The sequence below is a fragment of the Camelus bactrianus genome, chromosome 32 (genome assembly GCF_048773025.1).
Source record: "Camelus bactrianus isolate YW-2024 breed Bactrian camel chromosome 32, ASM4877302v1, whole genome shotgun sequence".
NCBI lineage: Eukaryota > Metazoa > Chordata > Mammalia > Artiodactyla > Camelidae > Camelus > Camelus bactrianus.
This window is the reverse complement of record NC_133570.1, coordinates 1394681-1411813: the sequence shown is the minus strand read 5'-3', so window position 1 is coordinate 1411813 and position 17133 is coordinate 1394681. Positions and strand designations below refer to the sequence as shown.

The 17133-nt window shown below is 48.1% G+C and overlaps 2 protein-coding genes and 1 long non-coding RNA gene across 10 annotated transcripts in view; 1 reads left to right on the top strand and 2 right to left on the bottom strand.

Annotated features, from left to right (window-relative positions):
* STX2 (syntaxin 2) overlaps positions 1 to 1219 on the bottom strand; it is a 31950-nt gene extending 30731 nt beyond the window's left edge. For 2 of the 3 annotated variants that reach the window (XM_074355857.1, XM_074355858.1), the window contains exon 1: positions 1027 to 1219. In XM_074355857.1, the coding sequence (XP_074211958.1) occupies positions 1027 to 1056 (30 nt within the window). In that variant the 5' untranslated portion in view covers positions 1057 to 1219. The remainder of the gene's footprint in view (positions 1 to 1026) is intronic. The other variant, XM_074355859.1, reaches the window with a different exon arrangement.
* Positions 1220 to 3577: 2358 nt separating this feature from the next.
* LOC105063739 (uncharacterized) lies at positions 3578 to 12664 on the bottom strand. 5 transcript variants are annotated; one of them, XR_006722417.2, is made up of 4 exons: positions 11692 to 12664; positions 10637 to 10990; positions 6075 to 6241; positions 3578 to 5740 (listed from the first exon to the last, which is right to left on the bottom strand). It is a non-coding gene; the product is annotated as an uncharacterized LOC105063739 (long non-coding RNA). The 5 variants fall into 5 exon arrangements; XR_006722419.2 differs by having other exon boundaries at positions 10637 to 11889; positions 12030 to 12664; XR_012503533.1 differs by having other exon boundaries at positions 5991 to 6241; positions 10637 to 12664.
* An 89-nt stretch (positions 12665 to 12753) lies between these two features.
* Positions 12754 to 16349, top strand: RAN (RAN, member RAS oncogene family). 2 transcript variants are annotated; one of them, XM_074355943.1, is made up of 7 exons: positions 12754 to 12866; positions 13468 to 13513; positions 13959 to 14043; positions 14123 to 14248; positions 15399 to 15586; positions 15689 to 15859; positions 15944 to 16349. In XM_074355943.1, the coding sequence occupies exons 2-7, from the start codon at positions 13478 to 13480 to the stop codon at positions 15986 to 15988; spliced, it is 651 nt and encodes a 216-aa protein (XP_074212044.1). In that variant the 5' UTR covers positions 12754 to 12866; positions 13468 to 13477; the 3' UTR covers positions 15989 to 16349. The 2 variants fall into 2 exon arrangements, with proteins under 2 accessions (XP_074212044.1, XP_074212045.1); XM_074355944.1 differs by lacking the exon at positions 12754 to 12866 and adding an exon at positions 12922 to 13037.
* Positions 16350 to 17133: the final 784 nt, after the last annotated feature.

Here is a 17133-nt window from a genome sequence, read left to right as displayed (position 1 = left end):
CACAAAGCAAACTATTTACAGCGGAAACAAAAGGCTGGGCTCTGGCTCCTACCCGACTATCTCCTCACTCAGAGCATCCAGCCCGGGCTGAGCGGCCTCGCGGGCATTCACTCCGCACTCATCTACGGAGCTCCTGCTGCGTGCGGGATCCTGCCGTAGCCCCCAGGGATAAGACACGGCGCAAGCGGGCAAGTCCCTGCTCTCCAGGAGCGGACACCCACTGGGGAGGGGCCGACCGCAATTAAACGGGAAATTTCTGTTCACGGTAAGTGCGGTGCAAAGACTCAAACTGGGCGGGACTTCAGGGACGAGATCAACCTGGAGACGCGGCAGAGCCTCGCTCAGGCACGGGGGTTCAAGGCGCAGCCCGGCCACTGGCCTGCGACGCCCTCTCAAAGCCCAGCTCCCCCGGTGCAGAGCCGAGGGCATCGCTGCTCCTGCCTCTCTGCTGTCGGAGCGTCCAGGACTCGGAGGGGCAGCGCCCGGCGCGGGATGCTGGGGCGGGGAAGCCCTGCGCCGGGGCTGCTGGACCCCGTCCCGCGCCGTCCCGCCCGCTAGGCCGCCGGACCGGGCCGGCGCCTTGCCTTCCCGCCCACCCCCGCGCCCCTGGCTCACCGCCCCCCGCCCATCCCCGAGCCCCTCAGCCTCGCCCCGCCGGCGCCCCCCGCCCCCGGCCCCTGCCCACCCCCGAGCCCCTCAGCCCCGCCGGGCCGGCTCTCCCCGGCCGGCGCCTCCTCTTCCCGCCCACCCCGGCTCCCCCAGCCCCAGCCCGGCCGCGGCCCCGAGCCCCCGCACCCCCAGCCCCCGCCCACCCCCGAGCCCCTCAGCCCCGCCGGGCCGGCTCTCCCCGGCCGGCGCCTCCTCTTCCCGCCCACCCCGGCTCCCCTAGCCCCACGCCCCTGCACCCCCGGACCCCGCACCCCCAGCCCCCGCCCACCCCCGAGCCCCTCAGCCCCCCCGGCCGGCGCCCTCAGCGCTCCCGGCCCGAACCGCTATTCGCCCGCCGCCCGTCTGCCAGTCGCTCACCGCCGTCAGGTCCGGCAGCCGGTCCCGCATCCCCGCGGGCCGGGCGCCGCGCCCCGCCGCTCAGGCCTGCACCGCCGCCTCTGGCCGCCCGCAGGCTCCCGGGGGCCGCACCGCTGCCTCAGCCCGCCGGTCGCCCTCCCCTCCGCCGGCGCTGCCACGGCAACCGCGCCCGCGAGCTCTGCGCATGCCCGGCCCGCGCCGCGCCCAGGCCCACGCAGACAGCTGGAGCCTTCCTGTGGGAATGCCGCGGCCCGAGGGGCGGGGCCCGCCGGGGAGGGCGGGGCCCGCCGGGGAGGGGGCGGGGCCTGTTGAGGCAAAGGCGGGGCCCGGCCCAATCGCATTCTGGCGGTCTCTCAGCCAGGTCAGTTAGGTGTGCCTTTTGCCCTTCTTGATCTGTTTCCATGCTTTCGCACTCATTTTATTTTAAAATTTAGTGAAAAATTTGGTGACAGATTTAGCAAGCCCATGGAAATGATCTGGGTGCAGCTTTGCATGGACATACCCTGAACACAGGCTTTCTCTTTAAGGATTCGCAGCAGCTTTCTGTGGGAGTACAGCGCAAGAGAGAAAGGAAGACACGTAATACTTAAGCAACATAACTTGAAGTTAAATAATATAACTCAAAATGGCGTGAGTTGGTAATATGCACAGACTCAGGCCTTGGGATGCAGTTCAAGTGTGAGAAACGGGCAACACAGAAGCAGACAAAAGAAAACAGGGGCGCGGACAAACGGGAGACTTGAGAGAGGGTTGTCTACAGCAGATAAGTGATCGTGGAAGATGCCAGAGGTTAGGCTAACAACAAAGGGAGCAGGAACAGTCCCCAAGAGCACTCTCACTCCTGACAGCAGCCACAAGTTCGGGAGGTCCCCCAAACCAGCCTTAAGTTCAATAATTCGCTAGAGGGACACAAACTTTACTAAAAACTGCAATGCTCACAGTTAGGTTTGTCACAGGGGCAGGAGACAGATTAAAGTCAGCGAAGGGCAGACGTGCATGGGGGGTGTCCTGGCTGTACCCAGTGTGTGGCTTCTGTCATCTTCTCCTTGGGCAGTGAGGACGCATTGCTTTCAAGGCATTGATGTGTGTCAATACACACGAAGCTGCCAACCAGGAAAGCTCACCCAGGCCACCAAATGCTGAGTTTTTATTGATGCTCCATTGCATAAGCGTGATTGATTGATGGATTGCCCTCTTGGTTGATCTAAGTCTCCAGGTTAACTGGTACCCATGTAACCCAAAACTCCCGATTCTAAGCACATCATCACTATCTGGCTAGCCCAAGGCCCCCAGGCAAACAAATGCTACATTCCAGGAATAGAGAGCAAAGGACAGACTTCTTTTGGGATAAAGTTAAATTTTTTACTACCACCTCGAAGAGGTGACTTTTAAGCCATGACCTGAGGTGAAGAAGGCAGCCATAAGAACTATACTTGAGAACAGTCTAGACAGAACAAGCAGGGAGTTTTGGATTTCGTTCTGGGTGTGATTTGGTTCTTGGACCACGGGAGGGGAGAAGGGGAAGCAGAGACCAGACAGCTTAGGAGACCGAGGCATAGACTTGGGTGGAGTAGAGGCAAGCTTGTCTCTTCTTAATTTATGACTTTGATATGTTTTTCACAATTTAAATCAAAATCAGTAATTTGATGGATATGGGTTGGATAAAAATTCTCCATTTTGACCAAGCAATTAAAATGAAGTGTCAGCAGAGGAAGGGTGGGCAACTGTACAGAGCTTTTCTGAGAATGGAGTTAATATAAAGGAAGTAAAATTGAGAGGGAGTAGGAAAAAACACTTGGTCCTGGACACAGCATTTGAGCTCCTGTGTCAGTCAAAGTACCTGAAACCAGTACACTCTAGGATCTTTATGAGCCAGTGGATTTCTTCAGTTTGTTCACATAGAATGAAGAAGCCCTAGTACATTGCTATGAGAATGAAAATGGACACATTACAGCTACAGACCACGAGGTAGGTTACTTCTAAAATGCAAAGTCCCAGGAAATAAAGGTCTTTGTTCACTGTTGTCTCCAATCCCTACAAAATTTCTGGCACATTGTAGGCACTCAACACATATTTGTAAAATAAAAGAATGGAAGTCCAGACCAGGGTTTGATCCCAGTTCTGCTGTTCACTCTCCGTGGAACTTTGGACTGTGAAAATGAGTAAAGGGGACCCTCACTGAAATGGAGCAGGGAGGCTAGAGGAGAAGCTGTCACTCAGCATCAATACTGATCCCAACTGGGAGGTACCTGCAGGAAGGGACGGTACCTGCAGGAAGGGACACTACTACCACAGGAGAAGGAAGGAAGGTTTTCTCCTTGCCCGGCAACAGCTCAGCCAATGAGAGACTGTTGCAACTCAGCCAATGAAAAGCCACTGTATTTCAAACTGCCAGTTTCCTCCAATGGACTGTTTGTCCATAACAACCCTCCTAATTTCCCCTTCTCCTCTATAAGAGAGTTTTCTCTCTTTTGTTTTACCAGACTTGCATGTGATTTGCCATAGTTGCATGTCCCAAAATGCAATTCTTTGCTGTTCCAGAATAAACTCATTTTGCTGGTGAAATAACTATTTTATTGTTTTAGGTTAACAGGACAAAAAGACTAATCTCTCTAAGCCAGTTTTCTTGCCCATAAAGAGATAAGCTGGCTCTCAGGTTTAAAGGCTGTGTGTGACTTTTCCATTTCAACCCCACTATGCCTCCAGAGACTGATTCACCCTAATCATTTGCCCTCTTAATTGTAAACAATAAATACAAATGATATATGATTAATCAATTTATGCATATCACAGTTAGAAATAATTAACATGCAATAAAGAAATCTAAACCACACATGATAAAACTTGATACAAATTATAAAAACAGACTGAAAAGCTATATCTGGCTAGTAACAGCAAAAAGAGCAAAAAAAAAAAAAATACTCAGGAAAAGTACACTTGGGAGAAGGAATCATGAACATAAAATTAACTGCCTAAAACTGCATACTGCAAAATTTGCTCTTATTTTAAAAACTGATGAAAGCATCAAATCTTAACAAATCTTAGGTGTGTAAAATGAGGACTTCAGTTTGCTGAAGTTTAAGCCAACACTCTGGAGGTTACAGCATATTGGTAACACGGTGTGCAGATGTATGGGACAGTTTATAACCTATGTGTGTGAATTATTTACTCACTTGGAGTAGAAACCAAAGTCTGTATAGTGGCCCACAAGGTCCGGCCCCAGCTGACCATCCTCTAATACCTCCAGAGCCTGGTTTCCCTCCACTGTTCCCTCCATGCACCCCCAGACAGCCGTGTTCCACCTCAGGGCCTTTGCACTGGCTGTTCTTGGCCGAACAGTCCTTTAAGACTTTGGCTCCCTGACACCTCTTCTGTGGGGCCTGTCCTGATCTACCCTCTTACCTTGTTCCTTCGCCCTCAACATCTACAACCCTCTGACCAGCTATGTCACATACATACTTATTTTGTGTCTTGTTTATTGTTTATGTTTCTTTTCTGGACTGTCCACTCCATGGAGGGCAGAGATTTTTGCCCACTCTGCACACTATTTATCTCCAACACCTGGGATGGGGCCCAGCACATATGAGGTGTTTAGTAAATATTTGTTGAAAAAGCCATGCTGCAAAATTTGCTTAATACATTTATTCATTCCAAAATAGACCGTGGTGGGTGAGTTATGGCAAATTACAGGTTAGTGAATGTCTGGCCAGCAGCAGAGTTTGAATTTGAACCTCGCAAGGCTCCTGCCTATTTTTAAATTCTGTGATTCTAAATTAATTTATTTTTATTTGACTTAAGGTAATGCTAAGGGACATTTTTAAAACTCCATTCAAAGTCATATCCCCCAAAAATGATTGTCAATCGACCATAGGATTGTTGATTACGAGTTGAAAAATGGGTTAAAATTAATTTTAAAAATAAATAAATAAAATTGTTTAAAAAGATTGGATTAGAATTCACTTTTTCTTCTCCTGACTGGGGTACAGAAAGTAAATTTAAATGAGGATGAATCTTTAAGGTATTTGGAAATGCAATAGCCTTGTTTAATTTTTCATTATGTCAAGTTTAGAAACAGGCTGCCCTTCCGAAGATGGGGCTGACTACTTATCTGGAAATAGCTGGAGGATGTCACACTCTGCATGAGTCTCCTATTGCGGCCCTGCCTGAAAAGTTACCACAGTTTGGTGGCTTAAAACAATACAAATTTATTATTTTGTAGTCCTAGGGGCCAGATGTCTCCCTGGGCTAAAATCAGCCTTTCCTGGAGGCTCTAGGGGAGACCTTGTTTCCTTCTCTTTCCCAGCTGCTGGACTTGCCCGCTTTCCTCAGCTCATGGTCCCTTCCTCCATCTTCAAAGCCACCAGTGCAGCATTGCTCTGGCCCTTCGCTGTCACAGCTTTTACTCTGACCACAGTCGGTTCTCCACTCTGTAGGGCTCACGAGCAGACTAGGTCCACCTGGGTGGTCGCGCCAACTCAAGGTCCATACCATTGACCACATCTGCCGTGGAAGAGAACACAGTCACGGGTTCCCGGAAGTGAAGCACGCACATCCCTGGGGTCACCGTCCTTCCTACTACGCATCCACCTGGCTTATCTTTCAGAGAAGGATTTCATGTATCTGCTTATGTGAATGGAAAGGAAACAGGGTGACTGACTTCACAGGTCATGACTTTTGTTCTTCCCTTGATATTGTCGACTGGAAAATGTACAACCTGGAAGTTGAGAATTGTTTTGTTGAGCAGTCTCTCTGAGGACTTCAAGCCTGGGAGGCAGACCCTCAGATGGTTCTGAAGGACTTGCTCCCAAGAGGTAAGGGAGGGGCCAGGATATATACAGATTTTTGCAACAAAGACTAGGGAGTCAGTACATCAAAAGATTATGGCTAATTAAAACCCCCAGCTATCTCAAGTTAATGAATTCAGCACTTTCCTATATGCGGCAAGATTCAAAGTCTGGACTTACTGAAATCACTCCTTGGATCTGCACCTTAGCTACCTGGGGTCAGTAGCCTGTCCTTTTCTCACCCTGAGTTCCCTTAGGGCTCACCGTCGGGTCAGCTGTGGTGGCTTGATGGCTGCAACATCCTTTGTTTACTGATGTGGCAGGCAACATCTTCCATTCACCATGTTGTCCAAGAGAAGAAAATACTTGAAATGCAATGATCAGATCACTCCTAGGAAACCACTTTTTAAGCTACGAGGCTGAAATGGCACCTGGGGGTAAAAAAGAATCACATATCCCTGATAATCAGGCAAAGCAAACTGAAGCTACAGCTCAACACTGTTTTCCCAGCTTCTAGGGAAAATATAAACTGCACATCCCTTTGACCTAGCAATTCCTCCTGAGGAACCTAAAGTTCTAAAACAATAATAGCCCCCAGAAGCAAACAGATAATGTTTAAGGATATTAACTGCCCTATTGTTTCAGGAAAAAAGCGTAAACACAAATGACTATTGGTAGTGGAAGACCTGATCGACTGGGGATTGACGAGCGTAGGGACTATGATGTAAGACAGACAGGCTATGCAGGAAGACACTTGTCACTTCCCCGGGCCTCCATCCCAGCAGGGTTCTACACCCAGGCCATCCTAACGGGTGCTGTCAGCTTCAAAAGGAGAAAACAGTCATCATGGCCTTAAGTCTGACCCCAGTTCCGCTCCATCCTACCGAAGCATGCTACGAATCCAGTATTTCATAAACCCTGTGTTATGGGTGGAATTTTGTTCCCCAGAAAGATATGCCAAAGGCCTAACCCCTGTACCTGTGTCTGTGACCTTACTAGGGAATGGGGTTTTCGCAGGTGTCGCAAGGCGAGGTCTAGGGTGGGTCCTCATCTTACAAGACGAGGAGATTAGTACACCCTGTAATTACCTTCTCAATAGCACAGCTCTGCTGCAGGGACGATTAACATGTGTTGTCAAGAGTCAGTCTGTTAAAAGTAGGTGTTCAGAACATACCACAAGCTCATACAACTTAGTAACAAAAAACAAACAGCCCAATTCAAACACGGCAGAAGACCTAAATAAGCGTTTCTCCAAGGAGGACATACAAATGGCCAACAGGCATATGGAAAAAATGCTCAATACTGCCAATATCAGAGAGATGCAGATCGAAACTACAGTGAGGTCGCACCTCACACCAGTCAGAATGGCCATCGTTCAAAAGTCCACAGACGATAAGTGCTGGAGAGGCTGTGGAGAAAAGGGAGACCTCCTACGCTGCTGGTGGGCATGTAAGTTGGTGTAGGTATTGTGGAAAACAGTATGGAGATTCCTTAAAAAACTAAAAGCAGACTTACTATATGATCCAGCAATCCCACTCCTGGGCATATATCCGGAGGGAACTCTAATTCGAAAAGGTACATGCACCCCAATGTTCATAGCAGCACCATTTATAATAGCCAAGACAGGAAAGAAGTTGTGGTGTGTACATATATATATATATATATATATATATATATACACACAATAGAATACTACTCATCCATAAAAAAGAATGAAATAATGCCATTTACAGCAACATAGATGGACCTAGAGATGATCATGCTGAGTGAAGTCAGACAAAGATAAAATATATGTCACTCATATGTGGGATGTAAAAAAAAGGACACAAATGAACTTATGTACAAAAACAGAAAGATACTCACAGACGCAAAATACAAACTTATGATTATCAAAGGGGAAAGGTGGGGTGGGAGAGGGAATAAATTAGGCATTGGGGATTAGCAGATAGAAACTACTGTATACAGAATAGATAAACAACAAGGCCCTACTGTAGAGCACAGGGGACTATATTCAATAGCTTGTAATGACCTATAATGGAAAAGAATATGAAAAAGAATATATATATATGTAAATCACTGTACTGTATACCAGAAACTAACACAACACTGTAAATCAACTATACGTCAATTAAAAAAAAATCAGGTCCAATGCTTTCCAATCTTGATTTTCAAAAGAAACCAGCTACCTGGTTCTTTATGTGAAATAGCCTTATTTTTTATATTAGTTATCTGTCCCTGCATAGTAAATTACTCCAGAAGTTTATGGGTTGAAGCAACAATAAACAGTATCTTCTCACACATTTTCCAGGAATTCAAGAGTAGTTTAACTGGGTGGTTGTAACTCAGGTCTCCAGAAATTGCAGGTAAGATGTCGGCCTGATTGGGGCTGGAAGTTCCATTTCCATGATGGCTCCCTTGCGTGGCCGGCAAGTTCTCCGGGCTCTTTGCCGGGAGCCTCAGCTCCTCGTGAGATGAATCTTTCCCTAGGGCTGTGCATGTGACCCAACAGAGTGACCTGCTTCCTACAGAGTGAGTGACCCCAGGGAGCAAGGAAGCCACAGCTTAGGACTTAGCCTCAGAGTCACACTGTCCATGGAGACACACTCCACTTGTCAGAGTGAGTCACGCAGCCCCGCCCACACTCAAGCAGAGGCAAATCAGGCTCAACCTTTTTATTTTATTTTAAAAAAATTTTGTTTTTAATAGAGGTACTGGGGCTTGAACCCAGGACTTCGTGAATGCTAAGCACGCACTCTACCACTGAGCTATTTCCTTCTCCCCTAGGCTCAGCCTTTTGAAGGGGGAGTATTTTATTTTATTTTTCCGGTGGGTGGTTTACTTTACTGTTTTTTTTTTTAATTGAAGTATAGTCAGTCTACAATGTTGTGTCTGTGGGCTTATTTTAAAATCATCACATTTAAAAACGTTGGCAACTAGTTCAGATATAAAGCACGTTACTACCTACCCCAAGATAGGACAAAAAGCACCTCTGAAGGTTGGATTTCTTCACAAGCCATCAAAGTGTACTCTCTGCACTATTCTGATCTTTAGATGAAACAGGTCAGATGGCTCTATGGCATGAATATATGCAATTCTCTCCGTTTTGATTTTAAGGAAGACAATTTCTGTGCAGATGCGAAGAAGCAGCATGTAACCTGTGCACTGATCTGCTCCATAGGTTGAAAACCGAGTGTCAGATACAGAAAGCATTTCATGTGAGAAGATTCTGACGTTCATCAGCTGGACTGATGAATGAATTAGACAAGGAAATCTTTAAGAATAGCTTCCTTATTGCTTTGCAGAGTCAACAGGGTTGATGGAAACTGCACACATAGGATAAAAGTGTGGCCCTATATTTGGTAAATGTTTAACTTATTCACTTAAAGGTTAGTCTCTGATATGAAACAGCATTATTTAAATTCCCACAAGCTTGTATATTTACATCACTATTATTTTTAGTAGACGATAATGCTGCTGTTTCTGATTACTCTTTCTGTATTCAGATGGGATTCAGAGCAATTCACTCGATAATTCAACAAATATTTACTGAGCTCCCACCAGGTGCCAGGCACCATGTGAGATACCTTGAATATCCTGACAAACAAGGTACCTAGTTTATCCTAGTAAGAGAGAGAAAGATAAAAAAGCAAGCATGTGAATAATTAAGCAAGGTAATTTCAGTTAGTGGTAAGTGCTCTGGAGAAAACAGAGCAGTGCTGAGATGGGGAACGGCAGATGTGGTGAAAGGTTGGTCAGGGTGGGCCTCCCTGAGGAGGTGATGACCTGAAGGGTGAGAAGGAGCCAGTCAACCAAAGATGCAGAGGAAGAGCATTTTCGGCAGTGGGACTGGTAAGTGCAAAGGCCCAGGGGCAGGAACGAACTTGGCTGAGGAATGATTCAGAAAGGTTTTGTGGCTACAGCAGTTACAGGGAGAGAGGCACGAGATGAGGAAGAGAGGGAGGCACCAGATGTCTTGTGTAGGACCTGGCTGGCCATGGATTTCATGCTTCTGACTGTGACAGATAGGAAACCATTGCAGGGTTTAAGAGGGGAGAAGGATGGTCTGACAGGTTTTCAGAAGATCGCTCTGTGCCTCCTGATAAGCTGTACTGAGCAGGACACAGCATCACTTCTGTGCTGTCCCAACCCAAACTGCACTCCTGAATCTAATCCTGAGGAAACATCAGACACACCGAAATGGGGAGAGGAGGGGAGAGTCCACAGAGTAACTGGTCTACAAACACTCCGCAAAAGTGCCAATGTGTGAAAGACAAAGAGAAAGGTACTGTCCTGGATTAAAAGAGACCAGAGAGACCGGCCAGGTCAACGTAACATGTAATCCTGGAGGACCCTGCACCAGAGGAGGGCAGGAGGGAGACAACTGCCAATTAAGTTCTGTCGACCAGAAAACAGAATCGTAACAATGTCAATGTCCCGATTTTGGTTAAGTGTGCGGTGGTTATGTAACAGAAGCTCCTTGGTTTAAGCAACTCACATAGAGGGGTGTCCTGTTTGCTATTCACTCTCAAACATCACAGTAGAAAAAAACCATACATATACAAATATGATAATAGGAAAATCGTGCATGTGTGGTGTACATACTGAGAGACAGAAGGCTAGGGTGATAAACATGAATGATGAAGTTAGCAATGTTCTCATTTGGGGAAATCACAGGTACTGGAGCTGAAATTCCTTGTGCTATTTTTGCAACTTTTTTGTGTGTGTAACTCTGCACATATTTCTTTGGGTATTTGGCAGCAATTTTTTAAACTACAGGTTAAGTATGTGTTTGCAAACCACACTGAATGGCAGAGATGAGTAAGTACCTCTGTAAACTGCAAAGCCGGTGACCACTGGAAGAGCCTGGGCAGTTTCATTGGGGAAAAGCATTCTCTCTGCCAGCTTGAGTATATTTTCCCACTTTTCACTGTGTTCCTTGAGATGATGATCTTTAGAGGTTCTGGGATTAGGCCAGTTACCGACGTTCACAGCAAACCAATCACCCAGGAGCTCTGTCTGCAAGGCTGAGTCCAAGACCAATTATTAGTTTGACATGCTTCCCCCTGGCTGTTTTGCCCGAAGGAAAGAAAATTTTTTAATGATAAAATGTACAGATGCTGATGTTCTTACCACCCAGAATTACACCGTGGTTAATAGGCTGTCATATTTGCTTCAATGACCTTTTAGAAAAAAAATAGAACATTGCAGATAAAGTTAAAAATCTTTCCCTCTCTTGCAGATCCATCACACTCCATTTTACTGCTTCTTAGAGAAACAGCCATCAGAGTTCAGTCTATATCCTTGCAGTCAATTTTTTAAAACTTACACACGTATATTCAAGACTTCATATGGTTTTATGTGTTTGTAAAAAAAAAGTATGTAAACGGTGTTACACCAGACGTATAGCCTCTATAAAATTATATATAATGTAGACTATATAAAATAAACACATCTTCCTTGAACTTGCTTTTCTCAACATTATCCTTTCGAGATCCATCTAACTCTGTGGATGTAGAGGATCTCCACTCTTTTTAAATGCTGTACAGCAAATCCACAGCATAGATATCACATTCTATTTATTCACTTCCCTCCTCATGGACATGTATGTTGAGTTTAAACGTTTGCTATTTTAAATAAAGTTGCAGCGAGCTTGTGATACTGTCTCCTTGGGCACATGTGTGAGTTTAACTCTAGGGCATCTCTCCAGAAATGGAAATGCAGGGTCATGAGCCATGGACACATACGGGTGTTTTATTAGTTTCTACTTTCCCAAGAGGCCAAACCAGTGTGCCCTCCCACCAGCGATAGAGAGATCTGCTTGGTGTTCCCTGTGGGTCCTGTGGGGCACTTGGACTTGAGCTCCCAGCAGGCCTGTTCTCACCTGTGTGTCCAATTTGTGTCACTTGGGTTCCCAACGGACTTGCTTGCAAGTGTGCTCCGGGCTACGTGGCTGACTCCTTGGTCATTTGGGTTCTCCTTGTTCTGGGAAGAGTCCCCTTGGTAGAACCTTTTCTGAGGAACTTGACTGGATGGATGGGGCCATTAGTTGACTGCTCCTGCTGCCAGCCCTGGATGCTCGCTTGGGGCGCAGAGACCAACAGAGTAGGTTAGGAATCTGCGGCTATCCACACAAATGCCAAAGACCGGCCTGAGATTTAGGATATGAGGTTGTAGGACTCCATTCGGCCAACTTTTAAAAATGGTAATAATAGCCAATACCTGGGCGTGAGATGTACTCGTCTCCTACCCTGGGTGACGCTGAGAGGCGGCACCCCAAGGAGAACGTGAGCTCTGAGTGCACAGCTCTGTCTGGACCCTTGACAGGCTTATCCAGTCCGGACCCTAAATACTCAATGATTGCATCCCTGTTTACCACTCGGTGAGCAGAGCTGCCAAGGTTGGAAACACATTTCATCATCTGTTTGCAGGTCAGGGCCACCGAGGCTGCTGACCGAGCCGATGCCCTGAGACAAAGGTGGCGGCTTCTCAGGGCGGGAAAGCGTGGTCTTCGCTTCCCTTACTCCCCGGCAGTCCTGACCGAGACCGGGGCGCGGGAAGGGGCAGCGGGTGGGGCGGCTGCCCCGCGACGTGGCGCTCGCCGGGGCCCGCTGGGCCGTGTTTGGCGGCAGGCAGGGGCTTTGTGTGGGCCACCCCGCGACTTTCCCGCCTAAGGGGACCGCGGCCCTCTCCTCCCCATCCTGTTCCCGCGGCGGCAGCAGGGCGCGCCGCGTCGCCGTCGGCGCATGCGCGCGCGGGAACCCGCCCTCTGGGCTGGCGCACGTGGCTCCGCGGGCCGGCGTGCGTGCGCGTGACCGCCCAGCCTCCCGCGCCCAGCGCGCCCCGAGCCTCTCCCTTCGCGCCAGGCCGACGGGTGCGGCCGCCGGGGCCGGGCGGTGTGCGTGCGCGCGCGCGCCGGGCAACGTGGGAGCGGCGCGGCATCGTTGCCCCGCCCTCCCTCGGCGCGCGCCGGCGTCGGCTGCGTCTCCGGGCATTTGAATTGCGCTTCCGCCATCTTTCCAGCCCTCAGTCCGACGGGCGCGGAGACGCTTCTGGAAGGTAGAAGGGCCGGGGCGGGGGCCGCGGGGCCGGGGCGGGGGCGGCGGCCGGGGCGTCCCGGCGGCCGTGGCCGTGAGGAGTCGGCTTCGCGGAGCCCAGGGCTCCGGGCGGAGAGCTCTCCTTCCTCCCCGACCGCGGAGGCCGCGCACCGGCGCCGGGACCCAAGCCGCGGTGGGCCGGGCGGGGCGGCGGGGAGGCCGGCGGCGGAGGGGCCGAGGGGCGGACGAGGCCGCGGCGGCGGGGCGGTGGGCCGGGGCGGCCGGGCGGAGGGCCGAGGGGCGGCCGGGCTCGGCCGCGGCGCCGTGACCAGGCGCTTTCCGCGCCGAGCGGGGTCCCCTCCGCCCCGGCCTTCAGTCCGAGCGGGCGCGCGCCAGGCCCCGGCGGCCGGGGGAGCCGGGCCGGGGCGCAGCCCGCCGGCCGCCATAGCCATCTGCGCGCCCTCGCGGCCCCCGCCCGCGCGTGTGTGTGTGTGTGTCGGGGGAGGTGCGGCGGCCGGGCTCCGGGATGCAGGCCTTTGTGGGCCCGGGCACGTGGGGCGGGTCGGGCCATGCGGGCCGCGCGGCCGCGCCGCGGGCCTCATGTCTTTCTCCTCCCCTCGCAGTAACATCACGATGGCTGCCCAAGGAGAACCTCAAGTTCAGTTCAAAGTACGTAATCCTTGTGAGTTGGGGGTCTTGTTCGGGGAACACGAGGGGATCTGGAGGGACGGGGGTGGGGGGACTCTGGTCCCGACGCCGCGACGAGCAGGGGCTGTTTTATGACCGCGGCCGTGAGCCGGTGGCCTGCTTCGTCAGCCAGCGTGCTCGTGCTGCGGCAGTCCCTCCTGTCCGCCGATAAGGAGATGGGGGTGCGAGCCCCACCCTGCGGACCTGGACGCCGGGCCCAGAAAGTTTCATTGACAGAAGTCATTCGTTAAGTGGGACAGGGTCACTTCATTTAAGATCCTTTGTTTTAAAAGTGAACTTCAGGGGTATTTTAAAGTTCTGTTATACAAATGGAGGAGGTATCCGGAAAAATCTGAAGAGCTATATAGTTGAGGTTCTGAAATGTTAATTGTTTTGGTGTTTATTTCAAAAACTTGTTTTCCGACAGCTTGTACTGGTGGGAGATGGTGGTACTGGGAAAACTACCTTCGTGAAACGCCACCTGACTGGTGAATTTGAGAAGAAGTATGTAGGTATGTGGGGAAGGCCAGTTGTGAAGCTGTGTGTGACGTGGAAGCGTTCATCGACTAACTTGAAATGATTGTGTTCCAGCTACCTTGGGTGTTGAGGTCCATCCCCTTGTGTTCCATACCAACAGAGGGCCTATTAAGTTCAACGTGTGGGACACAGCTGGTCAGGAGAAATTTGGTGGACTGAGAGACGGCTATTATATCCAAGGTAGGTGGCTGATTTGTAGCTTCGTCTCCACGGTTGCTTTAAAGTGATCAGGTCTGTTTCAGTAAACACTTGGCCTGACAGTGACTAAGCTGGGGATTGTGTAAGTCACTTGGATTCAAAGGATATGCTGCCTCCAGGGAGGTCGTTTGAGGGGGAGAAGATTTTGTAAAGGTTGTCTTGTGCCATTTGATTGCTTGTGTCATGATGGGCACTCTTTTGAAAAAGACTCTGTTGAGGTTCATAAAAACCAAGCGATAGACAAGCTGTTGCTGCAGCTTCACTGAGAACTTAAGTTTGGGAGTATTTTGGTAGTTATTAATAATTATTTCCTACGCACTCCATTAAAAAGGTAGTGAACAGTTTAGACCAAGTACTGGACCAGAGGAGCCAAGTTTTCTATCTTATAAATGTTGTGGAAGACAAGCTCATTTCTTTTTAATTGTGCTGGGGTTTGTAGAATATTTTTTCAAGGTGCTTGATTTTAAAATGTGCACACAAAATAGATGCTTACTGTTACATTTAACAAAAAGATAAGAATGTTCTTATCTGGAATCTTGCTCTTGATGAAAATTGTTGGGTATCTCTCCATGTCTTCTGCTTTCTTTGAGCACATACAATTGCAAGGATTCCACCCTCCTCCCCAGTTCCAAAGTGTTCAGCTAAGAATCTCTGTAACTTACTGTACGTACTCAGTGGCTTACTAGCTTTATCGTGACTCTTCGTAGAGGTCAACATATATAAACTTTACTAAGTCTTTCAAAAAGGGACAGTATATCTTAGCATATTCAGGCATTTAAGAATCTTTTAAAGAGTAGTTTACTAGACCCTCAGAATATGTTTATGTGAGGTAAGTTCTCTGGAATGCTGATTTATCATTCATTTATTTTAGATACTTTTTTGGGGGGTGAGGCAGAATTTATGGTGACGTATTACAGGGATTTCATAGGGTAAGCCGGTCCTTCATGCTGTCGTGTAAAGTAAAATGAAATTTTAAGTGACATTCAAATGACTTAAGATTTTTAAAATTGGTAGAGACATACAGCTGACTAGAGTTAGGCCTGAGATTATGAATCTGAGTCCCTGATTCTTAGCATCTTCATCCATGGAGTAAATACCTAGGTGTGGATTAATGACTGAACGTTTCTTTTAGCTCAGTGTGCCATTATAATGTTTGATGTAACATCGAGAGTTACTTACAAGAATGTGCCAAACTGGCATAGAGACCTGGTGCGAGTGTGTGAAAACATCCCCATTGTGTTGTGTGGCAACAAAGTGGATATTAAGGACAGAAAAGTTAAGGCAAAATCAATTGTCTTTCACCGAAAGAAGAATCTTCAGGTATGTTTCTTAAAACTTACTGAATTACGACCCTTAGATAAAACTGTGACACGGGCTTATTTATAGTGGTTGATAAATATATTTTACTTTTCTTTTGAACAGTACTATGACATTTCTGCCAAAAGTAACTACAACTTTGAAAAGCCCTTCCTCTGGCTTGCTAGAAAACTGATCGGAGACCCGAACTTGGAGTTCGTCGCCATGCCTGCTCTGGCCCCACCGGAGGTGGTCATGGACCCAGCCCTGGCCGCGCAGTATGAGCACGATCTAGAGGTAGGCTGTCTGTGTTTCAGTGGTGCTGTTTGCGTCTTCGTGGTTCCATCCGGAGTGTTACACCTGTTTCCTCTCTCTCTCCAGGTTGCGCAGACAACTGCTCTCCCGGATGAAGATGACGACCTGTGAGAAAGTGAAGCTGGAGCCCAGCGTCAGAAGTCTAGTTTTATAGGCAACTGTCCTGTGATGTCAGTGGTGCAGCGTGTTTGCCACTTTATTATATAGCTAAGCAGAACATGTGCTTAATCTTTGGGATGCTGAAGGAGATGAATGGGCTTCGGAGTGAATGTGGCAGTTAAAAAAAACAACCTTCATTTTTTTGGACCTGCATATTTAGCTGTTTTTGGAACGCAGTTGTTTCCTCCCTGAGTTTCAAATATAAGACTGCTACAGTCACATCACAATATTCAGTGGTGAAATCTCGTTTGTTACTGTCATTCCCATTCCTTTTCGTTTAGAATCAGAATAAAGTTGTATTTCAAATATCTAACCAAGTGAACTCATCCCTTGTTTAAATGAGTGTTTTAAAACCACTAACAGAAAATTGTGCCATGTTACTATTTGAATTGCCTTTGCTTTTATCACTTAATTTGAAATCTAGTAGGTGAAATTCTCATGTCTTAAAATATTCTGTACTTTTGAGTCACTACATCCAAACGAAATGACAGGTCAGCAGTGTTGTATTTGGTAAGTTGTTAAAAGAGGTGTAAATATTGTCAATGCAGTTGGGCTAAAATAATACCTACGCTACCTGCCTTTTGGCTTCAATAGTGTCACCTAGGGAAGAGCTTGTTTGAAATTTATGTGACCTGTCAGAATAAAAGTGGTACATGTTTTAGACATTTCAAATAGGTATCTTGAGAATTACAGTTGCTTTTATTGCAGAAGTAATCCATATTCTAGCAAAACTTTTTTGAGTCTGATGAAACCGTACAAATGGTGGCAGGGACTTGAGGGATGTCTCATTGTTAAAAATGAATATAAACTTTTGTGCATTTGTTTTTTGTTTAATGTTACATGTTTAATGTAAAGTTGGTATTCTAGGAAGATGTTGGTGTTCACCTGCTGTTTCAAGTATTCCAAGCTTTAAAGATGTCAAAGATGGAGTCAATTGGATGCACCACAGCTGATGATCTTGCACCCCTCAAAGGATGTTTGTGGGCGGTGGAAGGCACAGTCACAATGCTGCCACAGAGAAGTAGCGCTTAGAATGGCTTCTCGGTAACATGAAGCTGCCAAACTTGCCCTTTTGTTAGATTAATCGTTATCTCTGT